This window comes from Chiloscyllium plagiosum, unplaced genomic scaffold, assembly GCF_037043375.1.
Source record: "Chiloscyllium plagiosum isolate Xiang-an unplaced genomic scaffold, Cpla_swu_hap1 HiC_scaffold_9, whole genome shotgun sequence".
NCBI lineage: Eukaryota > Metazoa > Chordata > Chondrichthyes > Orectolobiformes > Hemiscylliidae > Chiloscyllium > Chiloscyllium plagiosum.
Genome location: NW_028270147.1, coordinates 28582476 through 28608116, shown reverse-complemented (window position 1 = coordinate 28608116; position 25641 = coordinate 28582476). Strand labels below are relative to the sequence as shown.

Below are 25641 nucleotides of genomic sequence, written 5' to 3'. Positions count from 1 at the left end.
TTCCCCAAATGGCATTGCCTCTTCTGGATGTTCCACAACCAACATCCTGTGGATGACCATTGACCAGCAACTGAATTAAACCCACCACGTAAGTACTACAGAACAGTCCAGAAGCTGATGATCATGTCGTGAGTAACTTCCCTCCTGACTCTCCAAGACACACTTCAGGAGTCTGATGAATAGTCTCCACGTTTTTGTATAAAGGCAGCCCCAATCAGACTCAAGAAACTTAGCACTCTCCGAGACAAAGCAACCCAATTATCTGCACCCTGTCCATCACTTCCTCCACCAATGGCAAGGAAAGCAGTATATACCATTTGCAAGATACACTCTCCAAGGTTTCATCAATAGCATCTTACAAATCTGTGACCTCAATATGCCTCCACCACCCGAACGCCTCTGTCCAAGTCACCTGTTCTCTTGACTTAGAGATCTGTCACTGTAACTCACTGCCTTGAATCAAAATCCTTGAACTCCCTCACTAACCACACTGCAGGCATACTTTCCTCAGCTACCTGGATTACACCTCTTCCCACCCCATCTCCTGCAAAAATGCCATCCCATATTCCCAATTCCTCTGCCTCCACCATATCTGCTCCCAGGAGGACCAGTTCCACCACAGAACACACCAGATGGCCTTCTTCTTTAGAGACTGCAATGTCCTTTCCCATATGGTTGAAGATGCCCTTCAACGCATCTCATTCACATCCCGCACCTCCGCCCTCAAACCCCACCCATCCAACCATAACAAGGACAGAACCCCCGCCCGGTCCTCACTTTCCACCCTACCAACCATCGCATTAACCATATCATCCGCCGACATTTCCGCCACCTCCAAACAGACCCCACCACCAGGGATATATTTCCCTCCCCACCCTTTTCCGCCTTCCGCAAAGACCTTTCCCTCCGTGACTACCTGGTCAGGTCCACGCACCCACAACAACCTACCCTCCTGTCCTGGCACCTTCCCCTACCACTGCAGAAATTGCAAAACCTGCGCCCACACCTCCTCTCTCACCTCCATCCAAGGCCCCAAAGAAGCCTTCCACATCCATCAAAGTTTCACCTGCACATCCACATTTATTGTATCCGTTGCTCCCGATGCGGTCTCCTCTACATTGGGAGACTGACGCCTCCTCGCAGAGCACTTTAGGGAATATCTCCGGGGCGCCCGCACCAATCAATCCCACCGCTCTGTGGCCCAATATTTCAACTCCCCCTCCCACTCTGCCAAAGACATGCAGGTCCTGGGCCTCCTTCACCGTCACTCCCTCACCACCCGACACCTGGAGGAAGAACGCCCCATCTTCTGCCTCACTTCAACCCCAGGGCATCAATGTGGACTTCATCAGTTTCCTCATTTCCCCTTCCCCCACCTTACCCCAGTTCCAACCTTCCAGCTCATGACCTGTCCTACCTGCCAATCTCCCTTCCCATCCATCAGCTCCACCCTCCCCTCTGATTATCACCTCCATCCCCACCCCCATTCACCTATTGTACTCTTTCCTACCTTCCCCTCAGGCCCCCAGCCCCCCCCAACCCCATTTATCTCTTCACCCAGGAGGCTCCCTGCATCTATTCCTGATGGAAGGCTTTTGCCCGAAATATCGATTTTCCTGCCCCTCGGATGCTGCCTGACCTGCTGTGCTTTTCCAGCACCACTCTAATATAAACTATACTTCCCTCCTTTACAAGGCTGCAATGTTTCGAGAAGGTAGCTCACCACTACCTCCTTGGAGACAACTAGAGGTAGGTGTCAGATGCTGGCTGTACTAATGGCACCAAAGCCTTGCAAACAAATAATGATGCGCACTTCACACGTGTAAACATCACCAGTCTCTCAGGGGTAGTTCATATGAAATACCCTTGAGATACAAATATAATTATTTAAACATAAATACTAATGTCATACAAGTGTAATTCCTGTCAGAATCTGCTTTTTAAAAATTGGTATTTAGGTATTTTTTTCTAGATTTTAATACTATTTACAAGTCACTTTAGCACCAAAGTGATATTTCAGTATGTCTAGGATGAGCCAAACGCCCTCTTTTAATACTGTAAGAACTCTATGCTGTGCTAATACTCGACCATAGGAGAGTAACTGGGTTTGAGAGGCCTGTGAGAGTGCCCCTTGAGGAATTGTGTTTACCTGGGTTTTTAATATCATGTGGAGACAGCTCTGTGTTGTATTTACTGTGGATTATTTGTGAAAACTGCAGTCTTATCTCCTGAAGTCATGACAGAGAGGGCATGCAAAGCCATTAGCTTTTCAAAGCAGCACTCCTTTACAGCTGCTCCTTTATTTACAAAGGATGCAAACCAGTTTGTGTGTGTGTGTGTGTGTGGGTGGGGGGTGGGGGTAATTTACTGCATGTTTGACAGTCTGGCTAGGAGAGATTACTGAATCCCCATTAGGTTTTAATAATAACTACTTTATTACATATTAAGAAACAAAGTGCAGCTTTACAGAACTCTGACCAACACCACTGTAGCCATGATGCTTCTCACTCATCTCTTACAGGATCAGTGTAGGACGTGATAGTCCCTCTGTCCTAGACATTAACCCTTTCAAACCCTTCTACCCAGAAATGGTCACTTTAGAACACAGAAGGCTATAGGAAGTTGACTAGAAGCCTTCAAAATTATGAGGGATGTTGATTTGAGTAAATGGGAAGACATTCCTTTGAATGAATGCATGAATTAGCTTTGTTGTCGCGTATATTTAATGAGTGTGATAAAAGGTGTATATGTTGCCATTTACAGCACCGTCTTACGTACAAAGGTAACTAGGTACAGGTTCAATTACAAGATCTTAAAAAAAAGCTGGCTCCTGTGAGAAAGAAATGACTGCCGATGTTGGAGGGTCAGTGACAAAACGTGTGACAGTACAGAAGTTGGAACAGTACAGAAGGTCAGACCGGACCCGAGGAGCAGGAGGGCCCATTTTTAGGGCGTAAGTTTTTCACTGGGCCCTAACCCCAGACCGCACCAGACTTCACCTTGAGGATCATGAGGCTGAGGAATTGCTCAGACCACCATGCCGGGCCGCGAGGACACCACACCGGGCCAAGAAGACACCACACTGGGGCCGAGAGGGTACCACACCAGGCCGAGAGGACACCAACACATTCCACCCTGACCTTAAATTTACCTGGACCATCTCTGACACCTCCCTCCCCTTCCTGGACCTCTCCATCTCCATCAGTGACGACCGACTTGACACTGACATTTTCTACAAACCCACCGACTCCCACAGCTACCTGGATTACACCTCTTCCCACCCTACCTCTTGCAAAAATGCCATCCCGTATTTCCAATTCCTCCGCCTCCGCCGTATCTGCTCCCAGGAGGAGCAGTTCCACCATAGAACACACCAGATGGCCTCCTTCTTTAGAGACCGCAATTTCCCTTCCCACATGGTTAAAGATGCCCTCCAACGCATCTCATCCATATCCCGCACCTCCGCCCTCAGACCCAACCCCTCCAACCGCAACAAGGACAGAACGCCCCTGGTGCTCACCTTCCACCCTACCAACCTTCGCATAAACCAAATCATCCGCCGACATTTCCGCCACCTCCAAACAGACCCCACCACCAGGGATATATTTCCCTCCCCACCCCTCTCCGCCTTCCGCAAAGACCGTTCCCTCCGTGACTACCTGGTCAGGTCCACGCCCCCCTACGACCCACCCTCCCATCCTGGCACTTTCCCCTGCCACCGCAGGAACTGTAAAACCTGTGCCCACACCTCCTCCCTCACCTCCATCCAAGGCCCTAAAGGAGCCTTCCACATCCATCAAAGTTTTACCTGCACATCCACTAATATCATCTATTGTATCCGTTGCTCCCGATGCGGTCTCCTCTACATTGGGGAGACTGGGCGCCTCCTAGCAGAGCGCTTTAGGGAACATCTCCGAGACACCCGCACCAATCAACCAAATCGCCCCGTGGCTCAACATTTCAACTCCCCCTCCCACTCTGCCGAGGATATGGAGGTGCTGGGCCTCCTCCACCGCCGCTCCCTCACCACCAGACGTCTGGAGGAAGAACGCCTCATCTTCCGCCTCGGTACACTTCAACCCCAGGGCATCAATGTGGATTTCAACAGTTTCCTCATTTCCCCTTCCCCCACCTCATCCTAGTTTCTAACCTCCAGCAACTCGATCCCCTGACTTGTCCGGACTTGTCCGACCTGCCCAGCTCCTTTTCCACCTATCCACTCCACCCTCTCCTCCCTGACCTATCACCTTCATCTCCTTCCCCACTGACCTATTGTACTCTATGCTACTCTCTCCCCACCCCCACCCTCCTCTAGCTTATCTCTCCACGCTTCAGGCTCTCTGCCTTTATTCCTGATGAAGGGCTTTTGCCCGAAACGTCGATTTTGCCTGTCCTCGGATGCTGCCTGAACTGCTGTGCTCTTCCAGCACCACTGATCCAGAATCTGGTTTCCAGCATCTGCAGTCATTGTTTTTACCTACTGAGAGGACACCACACCAGGCCGAGAGGACACCACACCAGGGCCGAGAAGATACCACACTGGGCCGAGACGATACCACACCGGGCCGAGACGATACCACACCGGGCCGAGACGATACCACACTGGGCCGAGAGGATACCACAACGGGCCGAGAGGACCCCACACCAGGCTGAGAGGATACCACACCGTGCCGAGAGGACCCCACACCAGGCTGAGAGGATACCACACCGTGCCGAGAGGACCCCACACCAGGCTGAGAGGATACCACACCGGGCCGAGAGGGTACCACACCGGGCGGAGAGGGTACCACACCGGGCCAAGAGGATACCACGCCGGGGCCGAGAGGGTACCACGCCAGGGCCAAGAGTGTACCACACCGGGCCGAGTGGATACCACACCGGGGCCGAGAATATACCACACCGGGCCGAGAGGATATCACACCGGACCGAGAGGATACCACACCGGACCGAGAGGATACCACACCGGGGCCGAGAGCGTACCACACCGGGCCGAGAGGGTACCACACCGGGCCGAGAGGGTACCACACCGGGCCGAGAGGGTACCACACCGGGCCGAGAGGGTACCACACCGGGGCCGAGAGGGTACCACACCGGGGCTGAGAGGGTACCACACCGGGGCTGAGAGGGTACCACACCGGGCCGAGAGGGTACCACACCGGGGCCGAGAGGGTACCACACCGGGGCTGAGAGGGTACCACACCGGGACGAGAGGGTACCACACCGGGCCGAGAGGGTACCACACTGGGCCGAGAGGGTACCACACTGGGCCGAGAGGGTACCACACCGGGGCCGAGAGGGTACCACAACGGGCAGAGAGGATAGTTGAAACTTTATTGCTGGAACAGCACAGCAGGTCAGGCAGCATCCAGGGAACAGGAGATTCGACGTTTCGGGCACAGGCCCTTCTTCTCCGGGCAGAGAGGATACCACACCGGGCCGAGAGGGTACCACACCGGGCCGAGAGGGTACCACACCGGGCCGAGAGGGTACCACACCGGGCCGAGAGGGTAACACACCGGGCAGAGAGGATACCACACCTGGATGTGAGGGTACCACACCGGGGCCAAGAGGATACCACACCGGGGCCGAGAGGATACCACACCGGGGCCGAGAGGATACCACACCGGGGCCGAGAGGATACCACACCGGGGCCGAGAGGATACCACACCGGGGCCGAGAGGATACCACACCGGGGCCGAAATGAGACCACACTGGGCCGAGAGGATACCACACCGGGTCGAGAGGGTACCACACCGGGGCCAAGAGGGTACCACACCGGGCCAAGAGGATACCACGCCGGGGCCGAGAGGGTACCACGCCAGGGCCAAGAGTGTACCACACCGGGCCGAGTGGATACCACACCGGGGCCGAGTGGATACCACACCGGGCCGAGAGGATATCACACCGGACCGAGAGGATACCACACTGGGGCCGAGAGGGTACCACACCGGGGCCGAGAGGGTACCACACCGGGGCCGAGAGGGTACCACACCGGGGCCGAGAGGATACCACACCGGGGCCGAGAGGATACCACACCGGGGCCGAGAGGATACCACACCGGGCCAAGAGGGTACCACACCGGGCCGAGAGGGTACCACACCGGGCTGAGAGGGTACTACATTGAGCCGAGAGGGTACCACACCAGGCTGAGAGGATACCACACCGGGCCGAGAGGATACCACACCGGGCCGAGAGGGTACCACACTGGGCAGAGAGGATACCACACCGGGGCCAAGAGGATACCACACCAGGCTGAGAGGGTACTACATTGAGCCGAGAGGGTACCACACCGGGCCGAGAGGGTACCACACCGGGCCGAGAGGGTACCACACCGGGCAGAGAGGATACCACACCTGGATGTGAGGGTACCACACCGGGGCCGAGAGGATACCACACCGGGGCCGAGAGGATACCACACCGGGGCCGAGAGGATACCACACCGGGGCCGAGAGGATACCACACCGGGGCCGAGAGGATACCACACCGGGGCCGAGAGGATACCACACCGGGGCCGAGAGGATACCACACCGGGTCCGAGAGGGTACCACACCGGGGCCGAGAGGATACCACACCGGGGCTGAGAGGATACCACATCGGGCCAAGAGGACACCACACCGGGTGAGAGGGTACCACAGCTCGCCATGAGGGTACCACACCAGGGCCGAGAGGGTACAACACTGGGCTAAGAGGATACCACACCGGGCCGAGAGGGTACCACACCGGGCTGAGAGGGTACCACATCAGGCCGAGAGGATACCACACCGGGATGAGAGGGTACCACACCGGGATGAGAGGGTACCACACCGGGCTGAGAGGGTACCACACCGGGGCTGAGAGGGTACCACACCGGGGCTGAGAGGATACCACACCGGGATGAGAGGATACCACACCAGGATGAGAGGGTACCACACCGGGCTGAGAGGATACCACACCCGGGCTGAGAGGATACCTCACCGGGCTGAGAGGGTACCACACCGGGGCTGAGAGGATACCACACTAGGCCGTGAGGATACCACACTAGGCCGTGAGGATACCACACCAGGCCGTGAGGATACCACACCAGGCCGTGAGGATACCACACCAGGCTGTGAGGATACCACATCAGGCCGAGAGGACACCACACCGGGGCCGAGAGGACACCACACCAGGCCGAGAGGACACCACACCGGGCCGAGAGGATACCACACCGGGGCCGAGAGTGTACCACACTGGGCCGAGAGGATACCACACCGGGCCGAGAGGATAGCACACCGGGATCGAGAGGATACCACACCGGGGCCGAGAGTGTACCACAGTGGGCCGAGAGGATACCACACCGGGACCGAGAGGATACCACAACGGGGCCGAGAGTGTACCACACTGGGCCGAGAGTGTACCACACTGGGCCGAGAGGATACCACACTGGGCCGAGAGGATACCACACCGGGACCGAGAGGATACCACAACGGGCCGAGAGGATACCACACCGGGCTGAGACGGTACCACACCGGACCGAGAGGATACCACACTGGGCCGAGAGGATACCACACCGGGTCAAGAGAGGATACCACACCGGGTAAAGAGAGGATACCACACCGGGCCGAGAGGTTACCACACCTGACCGAGAGTTTACCACACCGGGATAAGAGGATACCACACCGGGCCGAGAGGATATCACACCGGGCCAGGAGGATACCACACCGTGGCCGAGAGGATACCACACCGTGGCCGAGAGGATACCACACCGTGGCCGAGAGGATACCACACCGTGGCCGAGAGGATACTACACCGGGCTGAGAGGATACCACACCGGGCCGAGAGGGTACCACACCGTGGCCGAGAGGATACCACACCGTGGCCGAGAGGATACTACACCAGGCTGAGAGGGTACCACACCGTGGCCGAGAGGATACCACACCGGGCCGAGAGGATACCACATTGAGCCGAGATGAATCCAGGAGACTCAGTCATTTAGAGGATATTGGTTTCAGTTAATTTGCAAAAGAGCTAGAGGAATGAGGTGGAGGGGAAGAGCTTATTGATGTGATGAGCTATTGTGCTCTGAAATGTGCTGCTTGAAGGAATGTTGGAAGCCTCTTAACATTCTAAATGGAGTAAGATCTACACTGTTAAATGAAATGTTCGCAGGGTTATGGATAGAGAACAACGCTTGGGAATAACTAGATTTTCCAAAGAGTTACATGATCATGATGGGCTGAGTGTCCATCTTCAGTCCTCTATGATTCTGAATCATTATTGGTTTTGTTTAAATGAGCATCTCTTTTGGAGATTGTATCTATTGCTGTTTTCAGTCACGTGAATGACTGGGTGGAGCTTGATACCAATCGTTCAAAACGGCGACAGTTTGCCCATTGAGCTGCATCAAGCATTGAGTCCAGATGCCTCATTCATGAGGGGAAGCAGCAGTAACAAAGAACAAGTCAATCCTACACTCTGGATCCCATTACATCAAGCAGCTGCCTAACCACAAAGATCTCTGGGTCGAGAATTGACCTGTTCAGTCAACTGAAGACCCCCTTGCAGAACCTCATAACCCTGCATAGACATCATGCTGGAATTGAGGGACAGCTGACAACTATGTAAACACCAGCCTGCCTGTTTTCACAATCACAGTTACAGCACCTCTGATGTACACATTGCAGCAGTATGCCATTATATTAAACCCCCTTGGAATAAAAACGCTAGCTTAACCCAGCCTTTAAAGATTAGTCCTGAAGTGGTTTAAAGTTGAGATGAAATACAAGTGGTTTAATCTGCAGGTTAGTAACCATTTCCCTCTGTACCCATTTAATACGGGCTGTGCTGTTTGTTTCAGCTGAGAAGATTCTGCAGCAAGTGGATAGGCCTAACTTGAAACTCCAGCTGGTGAGTGACACCATAAATAGAAAATAATTTCCTAAATTCCCGAGTCGTCAGCGATTTACAATCTGTAAGAATAATAGAGGACAGAAAGCCTGATGAATCAGTAATCACATCCTCTTTTGATGAGGACAGCAGTCAGCATATTCATGTTCACTTGGAATATTAATATAACATCCCTGTCCGATTGCTGGTTTTTGATGTTGACAGAAATGCTTCTCAGCAATCCAGCTTGGGTAAATTTCTACTGAACTTGTCATTATTGCATCAAAATTCTTGACCCTTCAGTGAGTGCCTCATTCCAAATCATCCTGCCTCCAGATACCCATTCAGCGGCCATCACATCAGCTCACAGTTAATTACCTTATTAATATTAATGCTGCTTTAAGTATTATTAATAATTGATAAAAGTGAGTGGAAGTGATCAAGAAAGAACTAATTGGCAATAGTGTGGGATACTCCCTCCTGTGCAGGTTCGGTGTTTCACGTCTGGCACCATCAGGATTAAGACTTTGATGGATTTGGGGTTTTTTTTTCCAAATTTTGGAACCAAATCCCTCTTTATGCCACACTTTGTACTGATCATCAGAGTGCTAAAGCTAACTAGGTTATAGATCACTGTTAGGGAGTGCTGGGGGTGCCTCAAGACTTTGTAACTGCTTTGGGCAAAAAAGATTTTAAGGTTTGATTAGGCAAGAGGTCTATTCATCTTACATTGACATGACTCTTGCGGGGAAAGTCCTGCAATAATGGGAACAGAGAGAATTGGCTGATTTCTGATCCTCTGCTCTGAAAGTAGCCAGGAATATTGACATTGCGACATTCCTGCTGCGTATCCGGAGAATAAGGAGGGCTAGAGGTTGGCTGTAAGTCTGAAAGCACCGCAAAGGACTTGGATGATTTGAGTATGTGGCTCTTGGTGATCTTCTGCTTTCGGTCCAGTCGGCGAACAGCCTCTCCACTCCCATACTGATGCTGCCTGGAAATTAAGTGGCTGGGTTTTTGGACAAATACAGTTTTTGGATCAAAGTGTGTTCCCCACACAGGAGATAGGGTGTCACCATTGAAAATGTCCTGCATGATCCGTTGCACGTGTGTTTTTGTACCCAACCCTTTTTGATACACACTTACTAAATAGCCACCATGACCAGAAGGCCACAGCGTGATAAGTGATGAATTAAAACAAAATATTTGGATTTGCAAATACTAAACTTTTTCTGGATGCTCAGGAATGGCTGGTATTTCATGGTACTCTGTTATTTCCCCGGTCAGTAGCATGAGCTATGTAGAACCATAGAATTTCTACAGTGTGAAAGCAGGCCATTCAGCCTATCAAGTCCACACTTACCCTTCAAGGAGCATATCACCCAGACACCCCCACTCTATCCCCGTAGCCCTGCATTTCCCACAGTTAATCCACCTAGCCTGTACATTCCTGGATATTATGGGCAATTTATCATGGCCAATCCAGCTAAACTACATGAAGACTTTACATATCCATCCATAATAAACAGTTGTTCATATTGACTAGGGTCCCTAAGTCTTTGAAAGGTATAGTATTTATCTGAACACCAGGAGAAGTGATCTGTTTGATGCTGGACTTAAGTTTAAAACAATGTCTCCAACCTTACACATATGCACAAGGTGCTCCACTTAAAGCTGGCACTGGTCACTAGCACAGCTCCTTTGGTATAGCCAGATTTGAGAAACTTTACATGTGGTCAGTGGAAATTCCCTTCCACTCACTCCAGTTATTTACTGATGAACATAGTTAGAGATTTACTTTGAATATTGAGGGTTCTGCTCTCTTTTTGGCAATGAATGAATTAATGCCTTACCTGTCATGTAGAGTGCCAACACATGGAGCATCTGTGTGCTGCTATCACCATCAGCAATTTGTACAGTCACATGGCAGGATTTGTGAGATCGCATGCCACTAGTCAGCCCTCAGACAGCAAGGCAAAAGTGAGGGCTGGAGATCAGAGTCTAGATTAGAGTGGTGCTGGAAAAGCACAGCAGGGTCAGACAGCATCCGAGGAACAGGAAAATTGACGTTGCAGGCAAAAGCCCTTCATCAGAAATGATTCGGAGACTGCACAACAATCAACAGACAGGAGGGTTCCCTCCCAGTTGGGGAACACTTCAGTTGACCAGGACATTCAGCCTCGGACCTTTGGGTGACCATCCTCCAAGGTGGACTTCGGGACAGGCAACAGAGGAAAGTGGCCAAGCAGAGGCTGATAGCTAAGTTTGGTACCCATAGGGAGGGCCTCAACCGGGACCTTGGGTTCATGTCACATTACAGGTGATCACCATTGCACTACACACACACACACACACACACAGATATTCCTATACACACGGACACAGATACACACAGATGCGCACACAGACACCCACACATATCCTTATAGACACACAGACTCCCACACATGCACCCCCTCACAGACATAAGACACTCTATACACACACACACACACACTTTCTCACACTCACAACCCCCACCCCAGACAGACAGACAAAGACCCACATGCACACATATATTTTGTGTGGTGATTTTTTTTGTATTTGCAGAGTTACATTGCACTTTGCTCAAAAACTGCGTACATTCATGTAGAACTCTGAGCTCAAAAACTGCATGAATTTATGTAAAACTCTGTTATCACACTTTTTAGATTAGAATCAATATAAACATCAGGTCATAGACAGAGAACACAGGGGGCTAACACCTTCAACATATTGTCTAGCTATCACCATTGTTAACAGCTCACCCGAGAATGCAACTTTAAAAAAAAGGGTTTTGTGATTTACACATGAAAGAAGTGAAACTATCACTGTAATCTAACAGATGAAAGGTTTAACAGACAATCAGTTCTTCAATGTATAATTTCAGTTACATCACACTGCAAATTTTTGCTATAAATTCTGTGTTACGATCGAGCCCTCCACAATCACCTGATGAAGGAGGAGTACTCCAAAAGCTAGTGCTTCTAAATAAACCTGTTGGACTATAATCTAGTGTGTGATTTTTAACTTCGTCCACCCCAGTCCAACACCAGTTCCTCCACATCATGGCTAACATTGACTCTTCTGTTGTGACACCAGGCATCACAAATTTTTGGACATTCCGAAAAATTCCTCTACTGATATTTAATATTGGGGCATGCATCTTTTCATTGGGAATTGAATTGTTTGAATGATGATATTTCCCCAAAGAGTCACTAAGTAATTTAGTAGGGAGTTCAAGGGAATTTACTTAGTGTTCTTACAATGTGAAATTTGCTACCCATTAGATTAGCATATACACATTGAAGAGGAAGTTAGACACATACAGAAGGGAAAAGGCATAGAAGGACGCGTGAAGCTGAAGTAAGGTGGGAGGCAGCTAATGTGAGGCATGGACTCCTGTTTCAACTCTGCTGTAACAGCATGATAAACCCCTATCCTCTGAAGGAATGCAATCCTCAGTCTCACTCGATTTCTGTCATGATCAGACATTCTTTCTGTACAAGGTTGTTCCTTGTAAATTTGATGCCTCAAACTGAGGTAACATAGTGCAAATTTCTTTGCAGAGACTGGCTGTTTCCGGATTAACTGAGTTGTGTTTCACTGCAGGACTTGTTTCACTGCCAGATAATGGATGGGAATCTCACTCAGAATGTATCCAACTACTTCTCCCGAATAGGCAAGTACTTGCATTCTGTTTACATATTTATGTTTCAGATGGATTGTAACCAGTGATCTGCCCGTATACTAAGAAAGTCATTAAGTGTGGCTCAAGCTGATCTTCCAGCATTTTTGCGGTTGTGTCTGTGAGCTCTGTTGCTTAGAGAGTGAGCACTGCTGATCTTCTGTTCTTCAGAAATGATATTCAGAGAACTCAAAACCATTATAAATAATGAATCAAAGCACACAATGCTGGAAATACAGACAGCGTCTGTCGAGTGAAGCAAAATTGCTTGCCTGAATTTTCCAATAACTAAATAGCTGTTTGTGCAGCACGGATGGTATTTGTGCATCAGGACCCTGGAGAATTCCTGAAGGAGCACATTCTAAGGGAATTACTCAGGGCAATTAAGATTCTGCTGGACATTCTCCCTCGGAAAATATCCATGTAGTTTGAGAATTTGGAGGATTCCTCGGCAGTTAAGTTAACTGGGAAACGTTAGACAATTAAAAACCCAGTCAAACTCTTGATAACTATTAAGCTGAACATCTGCCCAACTATACTTCCCTGAGACTCCCTCTGCATCACATTGTTGAACCTGACATACCCTGTAGTCCTAGGACCCAGCGGCCCCTTCCTTTTTGGGACCCCCACCCCGATTGAGACTGATAACAGCTTCACCCACCCACCCCCACCAACTAGGGTCCAAAATCACTCTCCCCACACCCTCCGAGAAAATGGAAAAGTAGCAATGTTTGCCCCTCCTCGGAAAATCCAACCCAGTGTTTGAATAAAATGGAAGAATGTTGGAAATGTAGCAGGTTTTAAGCAAGTTACAGAGTTCAGAAAAGGGGAAAGGAAAGCAACTCAATCCCAGTTCTGGGAGAACAGGTAAGTGGTGAGAGCACAAGTGGAGGAAATTGAGCAGATACAGTCAATGTCCCTATCAACCGTGCTGGAGAGTTATTTTCAGTTGAGGAAAAAGGAAGTGTTATTTTGGAAGTAGCATAGTTGGAAGGTCATTGATCTGAAATGTTAACCTTTCTCCTAATGAAGATCATCAGAATTATGAAAGGGTTTGACAGAGTTAACACAACAAGAGTATTTGTATTCATGAGTGGAGCAAAAGGAGGGACCAATAAGATATTCCCAAAGGAATCAAGTAAGAAATTCAGAGAAAATTGGTTAATAGGTAGAATTCACTTCCAGAAGGAGTAGAGGGAGTGGAAAGAACAATTGAAATGATGCATTTCGGGGGAAGCTGGCTTGGCATATGAAGGAGAAGTGAATAGAAAGTGTGCTGCTGGAGTTAGATAAGGAAGTTTTAAAAATCACACAACACCAGGTTATAATCCAACAAGTTTATTTGGAAGCACTAGCTTTTGGAGCGCTGCTCCTTCATCAGGTGATTGTGGAGAATAAGATTGTAAGACTCAGAATTTATAGCAAATTTATAGTGCTTCCAAATAAACCTGTTGGACTATAACTTAGTGTTGTGTGCACCCCAGTCCAACACCGGCGTCTCCAAATCATTACATAAGGAAGGCAAGGAAGAGATTCAACTGGAACAGAAGGACTGGATTGGGCTAACTTGCCTTTTTTTCACATCAGATATTCTGGGTGTTGATTTGATTTAGAGGCGAGAATGCTCCCAGCTCTCAGCAGCAGTATAGCATAGTACAGGCCCTTCAGCCCTCAATGTTTGCCAGCCTTCTATCCTACTCTAAGAGCAGACTAACCTACATACTTTTCATTGTACTAACTTCCATGTGCCTATCCAAGAGTCACTTAAATGTCCCTAATGCATCTAACTCTATTACCATTGCTGGCAGTGCATTCCACACACCCTCCACTCCCTGTGTAAAGAACCTACCTTTGACATCTCCCCTAAACCTTCCTACAATTACCTTAAAATTATGTCCCCTTGTGATAGAAATTTCCATCTTGGGAAAAAAGTTTCTGGCTATCCACTCTATCTATGTCTCTCAATATCTTGTACACCTCTATCAAGTTATCTCTCATCCGTTTTTGCTCTAATGACCATTATGAAAATGCCCATTAGGGAGCTAACCCACAATGTGTTATTTAGGTACTCTAGCCTTCTGCAGCTACTGATAAAAATTCACTGCCTGACAAGTATTGCGGCTCGTGAGAACGAATGTTCAATTTTATAGAGCTAATTGGAGTAGTTCAGCAACCCAATTTCTGAAATTAGAATTAAAATTAAATTTTAAGGATTGCATTTTTCTCAAGGTTAAAAACACCCTAAGAATGACTAAAAGCTGCAAGCTCTTTTATTCCCTTGACTTAACGTCTCGTAATCAAGGTACAGAATGTAAGTGGAGTCCTCAGGCATATTACAGTAGGCTTGTGAGTGAAATGTTGAAGTGAAATTTCAGTGCTCATTTGTCCAGTATAGAATGAATTGTCCCTGCATGAAGTTCAGCTGCTGATTGTCTTGGGTAGCTGAATTCCCCAATGGTTCAATCACACTAAGCTGTTCACATAGTGGAATTGTGCAGTGCTGATCTGTAGAAAGGGCATTATATTTGAGACTGGTACATCATTAAAGTCAGTTAATTTGCAGAAAGACACTGAAGTTTTGCCCAGGCTGATGAGATATTACATTGAGCAAACCAGCCGTCATGAATACGCTGCTAAAGCTGTCATTCCCAGAAACATAATTAAGAACTGTGTTTTTCATTAGAATATATTCAGTTCACCAAGTTTGATGACATACATGCTGTCAGTGAATTCCATGCAGAGATCTCCTGTCAGAGATAATTGCGCTTTTAATCCCAAGTCTTGAAGAATATACTGCTGTTCTGATGTGTTGTGGCTTCCACAATCAGGTCATGTCCAAATTGCCCAAGCTCCTAACCGGAATGAACCAGACAGTCCAGGAGAGATCAACTACAGCTACATATTCAGCTTACTGGAGAAGTTGGGATATCAAGGTTATATAGGCTGTGAATATTCTCCAAAAGGTACGTTTATTGTCCTCACATTTGTCATTATTTATAGACAGTACTTATGTTGTCATATGGAGAATAGAAGGAGAGCTTTTGTGTCCATTCTACCTGAGCTAGCTGTTTCGCAGACCTATCCAATAAAATCCCACTCCCTGGTTTTTGCCCCACAGTGGAGCATTTGCCCATTTTCAAGTATTTATCCAACTTTCAACTGAAAGTTATTATTGAATCTACTTCCGGTCAGCTGTACATTCCAGATCATAACATCTTGCTGTGATATAATGTTGCCTTGTGTCACTGTTGGTTCTACTGCCCGTTATCTTAAATCCGTGTCCCTTGGTTACCAATTCTTCTGCCACTGGAAACAGTTTGTATTTGTTTATTCTATTAAAATCTTCCAAGAATTTTGAACACTTTTACTGAATTTGTCCTTCCTTATTCTTCTCTGCTCTAAGGAAAAGGTCAGTTTTTATAGTCAATCCACTTAACTGATGTCTTTGATCCCTAGCACCATTCTGGTAAACCTCCTCTGCATCTCCTCCATGGCTTTAACATCTTTTCTGAAGTGTACTGCCCAGAATTGGACACAACACCAATAGCTGAGATCTAACCAGTATATCCCATGTTTCCATTTATAAAATCAAAGAACTCATCATAAATTTCTCAATCGGTTCTGCCACATTTAAAGAGTTGGTAAAGTACACCACCACAGAACATAGAAAGTTTCAGTGCAGTACAGGCCCTTTGGTCCTCTATGTTGCGCTGACCTGTGAAATTAATCTGATGCCCATCTAACCTACATCATTCTGTTATTATCCATATGTATGTCCAATGCCCATTTAAATGCCTTTAACGTCGGCGAGTCTACTACTGTTGCAGGCAGAACATTCCATGCCCCTACTACTCTCTGAATAAAAAATCTATCCCTGATATCTGTCCTAAATCTATCACCCGCTCAATTTAAAGCTATGTCCCCTCGTGCTAGCCTTCACCTTCCAAGGAAAAAGGCTCTCACTGTCCACCCTATCAAACCCTCTGATTATCTTATATGTCTCATTTAATTCACCTCTCAACCTTCTTCTCTCCAACGAAAACAGCCTTAGTTCCCTCAGCCTTTCCTCATAAGACCTTCCTTCTATACCAGGCAACATCCTAGTAAATCACCGCTGAACCTTTTCCAAAGCTTCCACATCCTTCCTTTAATGCGGTGACCAGAACTGTACGTAATACTCCACCTGAGGCCTTACCAGTGTCGTGGACAGCTGAAGCATGACCTCATGATTCTCCTGTTCCTTGGATACTGCCTGACCTGCTGCGCTTTTCCAGCAACACATTTTCAGCTCTGATCTCCAGCATCTGCAGTCCTCACTTTCTCCTCATGGCTCTGAAACTCAATTCCCCCTACCAATAAACGCCAACACACCATATGCCTTTTTAACAACCCTATCAACCTGGGTGGCAACTTCCAGGATTTATGTACCAGAACACCAAGATTTCTCTGTTCATCTACACTGCCGAGAATTTTACCATTAGCCCAGTACTCTGCATTCCTGTTACTTCTTCTGAAGTAAACTACCTCACCTCACCAGTTCAGCCTGTTTCTAAAGCCCTAATACTTTATGGTTTAGTTTATGTTGGTTCTCCTCATTTATACGTCACACTTACCTATATCAGACCTTAAGCACTATGTATCTTTCCATTTCACTGGTCTATCTAAGTCTTCCTGAAGTCTGTTTCTGTCCTCCTCATTGCTCACTACATTTCTGAGTTTCATGTCATTTGCAAACTTGTGCCCTGAGCAGTGATGTCCAAGTAATTTTTATATATTGAACATTATATCGGAGGGGACACTGCTGAACACTTCAATTCCTGAAACTGTAGGATTCAGAGAAAGTGTAGGCCATTCAGCCCCTCAAAGCCTGTTCTACTATTCAGTAAGATTACATCTGATCTCGGTTTCACTTTCCTGTATTCTCAATGTGACCCTTATCACATTGTCCACCAAAATTCTAACTCAGACTCGAGTAAGTCCATTGATCTGGTGTCCACTGCATTCTGGGGAAGCCCTTACCAAGATTTGGCACCTGGTGCCAAGATTGGAAAAGCTGTCCCATAGAGTAGTCAAGCAAGGGCCTGACATGCCCCAGACCCAGCAGATCCAGGTGGTGGCATTGGTTAATGGTCACCCTGGGAGTCCTCAACCTTGACCCTGGACCTCATAAAGTCTCATGGCATCATGTCAAACATTGGCAAGGAAGCCTGTTACTGACCACCACATATTGCCCCTACCTCAGCTAATGAAACAGTCAAGATGGACAGGGCACAGAATGTGCCCTCTTTGGGGGACTTCAATTCCGTCACAAAGAGAGGCTTGGTAGCCCATTACCAACTGAGTTCTCCAAATACTAAAGGACATTGCTACTTAACTGGGTCTGAGGGAAATGGTGCGGGAACCAACTAGAGGGAAATATATTTGACCTCATTTTCACCAATCCACCTGTTAAAAGATGCTTTCGTCTATGACAGTATCTGTCAGAGTGACTGCTCAAAGTTCTTGGAGAGCATAGAGCATAGAAAAGTACATCACGGAACAGGCCCTTCAGCCCACAATGTTGTGCAGAGGATTATTCCTAATCTAAAGTAAAATAACCTAACCTACGCACCCCTCAATTCACTGCTGTCCATGTGCATGTCCAGCAGTTGCTTAAATGTCCCTAATGACTGCTTCCACCACCACCGCTGGCAACGCATTCCATGCATTCACAACTCTCTGCGTAAAGAACCTGCCTCTACATCTCCTCTATGCCTTCCTCCTAATATCTTAAAATTATGACCCCTTGTGCCAGTCAGTCCTGCCCTGGGGAAAGGTCTCTGGCTATTGACTCTATCCATGCTCTCATTACCTTGTATACCTCGATTAAGTCATCTCTCTCCCTCCTTCTCTCTCTCTCTCGAGAGAAAAGTCCGAACTTAGTCAACCTCTCTTCATAAGGCAAGCCCTCCAGTCCATGCAGCATCCTGGTAAACCTTCTTTGCACCCTCTCCAAAGCCTCTGTATCTTTCTTTTAGTAGGGCGACCAGAACTGGACGCAATATTCCAAGTGTGGTCTCACCAGGGACTTGTAGAGCTGTAGCAAAACCTTGCTGTTCTTAAATTCAATCTGCTGTTAATGAAAGCCAGAACGCCATATGCTTTCTTAACAAACCTATCTACTTAGATGGCAACTTTGAGAGATCTAAATACTTGAACAACCAGATCCCTCTGTTCCTCAACACTGCCAAGAACCCTGTCTTTAATCCTATATTCAGCATTCAAGTTCGACCTTCCAAAATGCATCACTTTGCATTTACCCAGGTCGAACTCCATCTGCCATTTTTCAGCCCAGCTCTGCATCCTGTCTATGTCACGCTGGAGCCTGCAATAGCCCTCGATACTATCAATGGCACCTCCGACCTTTGTGTCATCTACAAATTTATTAACCCACCCCTCAACCTCCTCATCCAAGTCATTTATAAAAACTACAAAGAGCAGAGGTCCAAGAACAGATCCCTGCGGGACCCCACTCAATACTGACCTCCAGACAGAATACTTTCCATCTACAACCATTCTCTGCCTTCTGTCAGCCAGCCAATTCTGAATCCAGATAGCCAAATCTCCCTGTATCCCATATCTCCTGACTTTATGAATGAGCGTACCATGGGGAACCTTATCAAATGCTTTGCTGAAGTCCGTATACACCACATCCACTGCTCAACCTTGGTCGACCTGTCTTGTCACCTCCTCAAAGAACTCAATAAGATTAGTTAGACATGACCTGCCGCTCACAAAGCCATGCTGACTGATTTTAATCACGCTATGCTTTTCCAAATAGTCATAAATCCTATCCCTCAGAATTCTTTCCAAAACTTGCTGACCACAGACGTAAGACTGACTGGTCTGTAATTGTCAGGGATTTCCCCATTCCCCTTCTTGAAAAGAGGAACAACATTCGCCTCCTTCCAATCCTCTGGTACGACTCTCATGGAGAGTGAGGAAGCAAAGATCTTCTCCAGCTGCTTAGCAACCTCATTTTTCGCTTCCTGTAGCAGTCTGGGATAAATCTGGTCTAGCCCTGGGGACTTATCAATCTTAATGTTTGCCAAGACTTACAGTACATCAACTTCACCAATCTTGATCTGTTCAAGCCTGTATCCCAGCTCCTCAAAGTTCTCGTTCACAACAAGTTCCTTTCCTTAGTGAAAACTGAAGCAAAAACTCATTTAGGGCATCCCCTATCTGCTCAGACTCCACGCACAAGTTCCCTACGCTATCCCTGATTGACCCTATCTTCTCCCTGATCGTTCTCTTATTCCTCACGTATGAGTAAAATGACTTTGGGTGCTTCCTAATCCTTCTTACCAAGCCTTTTACTTGTGTCCTCTCCGGGCTCTCCTCAGTCCATTTCTGAGCCCCTTTCTAGCAAGCCAGGAATCCTCTAAAGCTGTGCTAGATCCTTGCTTCCTCCACCTTATGTAAGCTTCCTTCTTCCTTTTGATGAGAAGCTTCTCTGTTCTCGTCATCCAAGGCTCCTTAATTTTACCCCTTCTTATCAGGCTCAGAGGAGCAAATTTGTGCATCACTCGCACTAACTGCTCCTTAAGCAGTCTCCACAATTGCTCCCAATCTGTACTTCCCAACTCCTGTCTGATAGCGTCATAGTTTCCTTTTCCCCAGTTAAATATCTTCCCTTGGTAACTGCTCCTTTCTCTCTCCGTGGCTATGGTAAATGTGAGACAGTTGTGATCACTTTCACCGAAGTGCTCTCCCACTGCGAGATCTGACACCTGTCCTGGCTCGTTGCTGAGCACCAAATCCAAAATGGTCTCTCCCCTTGTCGGTTTGTCTACATACTGAGTAAGGAAACCCTCCTGAACACACCTGACAAAAACAGCTCCATCCAAACCACCTTCACTAAGGAGGTTCCAGTCGATATTGGGAAAGTTGAAGTCACCCATAACAACAACCCTGCTAGATCTGCATTTTTCCAAAATCTGCCGGCCTATGAGTTCTTCAATCTCCCTACTGCGATTAGGGGGTCTGGAGAAACCCCCAATGAGGTGGCTGCTCCCTTGCTGTTCCTAACTTCCACCCAAACTGACTCAGTGGACAAACCTTCCTCAAAACCTTTGTTTCTGTAGCTGTGATGCACTCTCTGATTAACAATGCTACATCCCCTCCTCTTTTTCCACCCTCCCTGTTCTTTTTAAACGTTCTAAACCCTGGAACATCTTGCAACCATTCCTGCCCCTGTGAAACCCATGTCTCCGTTATGGCCACGACATGATAGTCCCAAGTACTGATCCATGCTCTAAGTTCATCGCTCTTATTTCTGACACTCCTTACATTAAAACTGACTCATTTTAACCAATCTCACTTTAGATCTCACCCACTGAAAAATTTCCCAGCAGCCCTTGTTTCTCTCCACCCTCTCTTCTCGCCACTCTGTTCAAAATGGACGCCCGACTCTCAAGGAAAGTCCCTTTTTAATTGGGAAAAAACTGACTTACCTGGCAGCCCTGGCTTCTCTCCACCCTCTCTCCTCGCTGCTCTGTTCAAAATGTGGTGACAATGTTCTGCTTTCACCTTAGAAATACCTTGCATTGGGTTGTGTGGCATGACAAATATGCTAGATGGGACAGATGTAACAACACAGACTGGGCACCTTGGAGGTGGTGTGGGTCATTATCAGCAACAGAATTGTATTTGATGACAATCTGCAACCTCATGGTCCAGCATATCCCCCACTCTACCATTTCATCAAACCCAGAGATCAATGGAGAGTGTAGGGGGGCATGCTGGGAGCAGCACCAGGCATATCTAACAATGACATGTCACCCTGGTTACGTTATAAAACATGACTATATGTGTGTGGAAGCAGCTTGTGATGGAGAGGTCTAAGCAATCCCACAATCACTAAACAAGATCTAAGCTCTGCAGTCCTGTCATATTTAATCATATATATTAGGCAGACTCAACAGGAATGATGAGTCCACACATCTCCCCATCCCGAATGATGAGAAAACCAGCACCTTAAGTGAAAAACGCAAGGCTGAAGCATTTGCATTCACCTCCAGCCAGATGTGCTGAATGGATTAACAATCACAGCTTCTTCCTTCTGTCCTCATGTTCTATTCTATTCAGCTACTGCCTTTGGAAACAAATTCCACCTTTTGACCATTTCTTTTTCGGAATTCCTCCTTGATACCCTTGTGAACGTCTTATATTCACAGCGTCCATTCATGCCACATGAATCAAGAAATGGCTCAAAGCACTAGATACTGCAAAGCCCACATTCCAGCAATATCAGTGATCTGGAATCCCCAGCCAGGCTGATCCAGTACAACTACAAAATTAGCATCTACCTGACCATGTGGAAAATCAGCCAGGCCTGTCTCAGATGTCCAAATTAGCCCAGTTACTCTTGACCATCAGTGAAGTGATTGAAGTGTTATCAAGTGGCACTTGCAAAGTAATAACCTTCTCACTGATGCTGTTTTTGGGGTTCCTCTGGGACCACTGAGCTTCTGACCTCATTACAGTGTTGAATCTGTCTTTTTATAATAAATCCATGTTTTTCAACTGTTTGAAGAATTTGCAAGATACTAAAAAATCTGTTGCAGTGTGTATGTTAGCAGAAAGGAAAAAAAAAGCTTGTTCTGGAACAACTTAACAATCTATTAAAAGGAAAGCTCATTTCTTGAGTTATTTACTTTTGTGCATCTTTTAAAGTATAAGATGAATACTCCCATAACAATAAAATCATGCAGGCAGCTCCAGAGGTAAAACAGCATGAGCTCGAATGACAACAATCATTTCTTAAAGTCTGAGTTTAATTGGTTTCTCTTTTTGTAATTAAACAGGCAGCACGTTCAATGGTCTTGGATGGTTGAAGAGCTATTGGACCAGCCAGGACACCAACAAGCTGCCTCTTCCAACTGAATGTTAACACTGGAGAGGAAGTGTATTCTGCCAAATCTTCCCCTTGAGTAACAACAGTTTAATTTCTATGAAATCAGATTGTAATTCACACTAAGTGTCTGACTGATAACAGGATGATCCTTTGAGTAACTATTCATGAAGCAATTTTCAGAGCTTGGAAGTGTGGAACTAAACATGTCAAACTCAAATCATGTACAATCCAGCTCAGTCACTCAGCCTCCTCAGCAAGGTTTCCTCAGAAAGATTGATCGATCGCTAAAGAAAATAAAACCAAAGTCTGAACTAGTCAGTTGGCCTCCTCATCTCATAGAATCAAGCAGCACAGAAAAGATACTTCTGTCCAACTCATCCATGCTGACCAAGTTTCCCAAACAAAACTAATCTCACTTGTCTGCATTTGGCCAATATCCCTCTAAATCTTCCTTATTTATGTACCTGTCCAAATGTCTTAAATGTTGTAACTGTATCTGTATTTATCACTTCCTCTGGCAGTCCATTCCACATATACAAATACCCTGCGTGAACAGGTTGCCCCTCAGGTCCCTTTTAAATCTTTCTCCTCTCCCCCTAAAATTCTGCCTTCTAGTTTTGAACTCCCCTACCCTAGAGAAGAGACCTATGCTACTCACATTATCCATGCTCCTCATGGTTTTATAAATCTCCATAAAGGTCACCCTCAACTTCGTTTCGCTCCAGTCAAAATCCCAGCCTTTTCATATAATTCAAACCCTCCAGTCCTGAGTTAAAAATCACACAACACCAGGTTATAGTCCAACAGCTTTAATTGGAAGCTCTAGCTTTCGGAGCAACGCTCCTTTATCAGGTGGTTGTGGAGAACACAATTGTAAGACACAGAATTTATTGCAAAAGTTTACAGTGTGATGGAGTTGAAATTATACATTGAAAAATACCTTGATTGTTCGTTGAGTCTTTCATCTGTTCGAATACCATGATAGTTTCACTTCTTTCAAATGTAAATCACAAAATGTTTTTTTAAAGTTACATTCTCAGGTTAACTTTAACAATTGGTGTTAGCCAGATAATATGCTGAAGGTGTTAGCCCCCTGTGTTTTCTGTCTGTGCCGTAATGTTTAGACTGATTCTCATCTAAAAAGTGAGTTAACAGAGTCTTACATGGATTCATGCAGTTTTTGAGCAAAGTACAATGTAACTCTGCAAGTACAAATTCACTCCACAAACGTATATGTGTATGTGTGCATGTGGGTTTGTGTGTGTGTGTCTGTATGTTTTTCTGTCTGGGTTGGGGGGTTGTGAGTGTGAGAGAGAGTGTATATGTGTGTGTATGTGAGTGTAGAGTGTCTTAAGTCTGTGAGGGGGTGCATGTGAGAGTGTGGGAGCCTGTGCGTCTGTAGGGGTGTGTGTGTGTGTCTGGGTTGGGGGTTGTGAGTGTCTGTGAGAGAGAGTGTATATGTGTGTGAGAGTGTAGAGTGGTCTAAGTCTGTGAGAGGATGCGTGTGGAAGTGTGTGTCTGTGAGTGGGTGTGTGTGTGTGTATGTATGTATGTGTATGTGTATCTGTCTGTGTATAGTGCAGGAGTATCTGTGTGTGTATAGTGCAATGGTGGTCACCTGTAGTGTGACCTGAACCCAACGTCCCGGTTGAGGCCCTCCCTATGGGTACCGAACTTAGCTATCATCCTCTGCTCGGCCACTTTTCGCTGCTGCCTGTCCCAAAGTCCACCTTGGAGGATGGTCACCCGAAGGTCCGAGGTCGAATGTGCTGGACCACTGAAGTGTTCCCCAACTGGGAGGGAACACTCCTGTCTGTTGATTGTTGTGTGGTGCCCATTCATCCGTTGCCATAACCTTTGCTCGGTTTCCCCAATGTACCATGCCTTCGGGCATCCTTGCCTGCAATGTATAAGAAAGACAATGTTGGCTGAGTCACATGAGTCCTTGCCACATACAAGGTGGGAGGTGTTCCCACGTGTAATGGTGGTATCCATGTCCACAATCTGACACGTTTTGCAGCGTCCACCGTGACAGGGTTGTATGGAGTTATCCTGAGAGCCGGGCAGTTTGCTACGAACAATGATTCGTATGAGGTTAAGCAGTTGTTTAAAGGCGAGCAGTGGAGGTGTGGGGAAGGTCTTGGTGAGATGCTTATCGTCATTGATAATGTGTTGCAGGCTGCGAAGAACATGGCGTAGGTTTTCAGCTCCTGGGAAATACTGAACAACAAAGGGTACCCTGTCAGTTGCAGCACGTGTCTGTCTCCTGAGGAGGTCATTACGGTTTCTTGCTGTGGCATGTCGGAACTGGCGGTCGATGAGTTGAGCATCGTACCCCGTTCTTATGAAGGCATCCCTGAGTACTTCCAGGTGTCCGTCACTTTCCTCCTCATCTGAACAGATCCGGTGTACGCGTAGGTTAGATTAGAATCATTCTAAACATTATGGCACAGACAGAGAACACAGGGGGGCTAACACCTTCAGCATATTATCTGGCTAGCACCAATTGTTACAATTAACCTGAGAATGTAACTTTAAAAAAATGTTTTGTGATTTACACTTGAAAGAAGTGAAACTATCATGGTATTCGAACAGATGAAAGACTCAACAAACAATCAAGGTATTTTTCAATGTATAATTTCAGCTCCATCACATTGTAAACTTTTGCAATAAATTCTGTGTCTTACAATTGTGTCCTCCACAACCACCTGATGAAGGAGTGTCGCTCCGAAAGCTAGTGTGCTTCCAATTAAACCTGTTGGACTATAACCTGTTGTTGTGTGATTTTTAAACTTTGTACACCCCAGTCCAACACCGGCATCTCCAAATCCAGTCCTGAGAACATCCTTGTAAATCTTCTCCACACCCTCTCCTATTTAATAATTTCCTTTTTATAGAAGGGTGACCATAATTATAATCAGTACTCCAAAAGTGGCCTCACCAACGTCCTGTGCAACTACACATGACATCCCAACTCCTATACCCAATAGTCTGAGCAACGAAGGCAAGTGCTCCAAACACCTTCTTTACCACCCTGTCTACTTGGACGTAATGGTACATTTTTCATCATTGTTGAAACACCTTTGTTGTCCATGCCCATCCCAACAGCACAAGAAATCTATACCTGACAAGTTAATCATTACACCAACATTCCCAACCGGCTGCTTCCCAATTCTGTTTTAGAGGAATGTAT

At 47.0% G+C, this 25641-nt stretch overlaps 1 protein-coding gene across 5 annotated transcripts in view; it reads left to right on the top strand.

Moving 5' to 3' along the window:
- hyi (hydroxypyruvate isomerase) overlaps positions 1-25641 on the top strand; it is a 67297-nt gene that overhangs the window by 20272 nt on the left and 21384 nt on the right. For 2 of the 5 annotated variants that reach the window (XM_043698928.2, XM_087990509.1), the window contains exons 6-9: positions 8816-8865; positions 12475-12544; positions 15379-15513; positions 22399-23397. In XM_043698928.2, coding sequence (XP_043554863.1) covers positions 8816-8865; positions 12475-12544; positions 15379-15513; positions 22399-22484 — 341 coding nt within the window. In that variant the 3' untranslated portion in view covers positions 22485-23397. Of the gene's footprint in view, positions 1-8815; positions 8866-12474; positions 12545-15378; positions 15514-22398; positions 23398-25641 lie in introns of those variants that run through there. The other 3 variants (XM_043698927.2, XM_043698929.2, XM_087990510.1) reach the window with 2 other exon arrangements.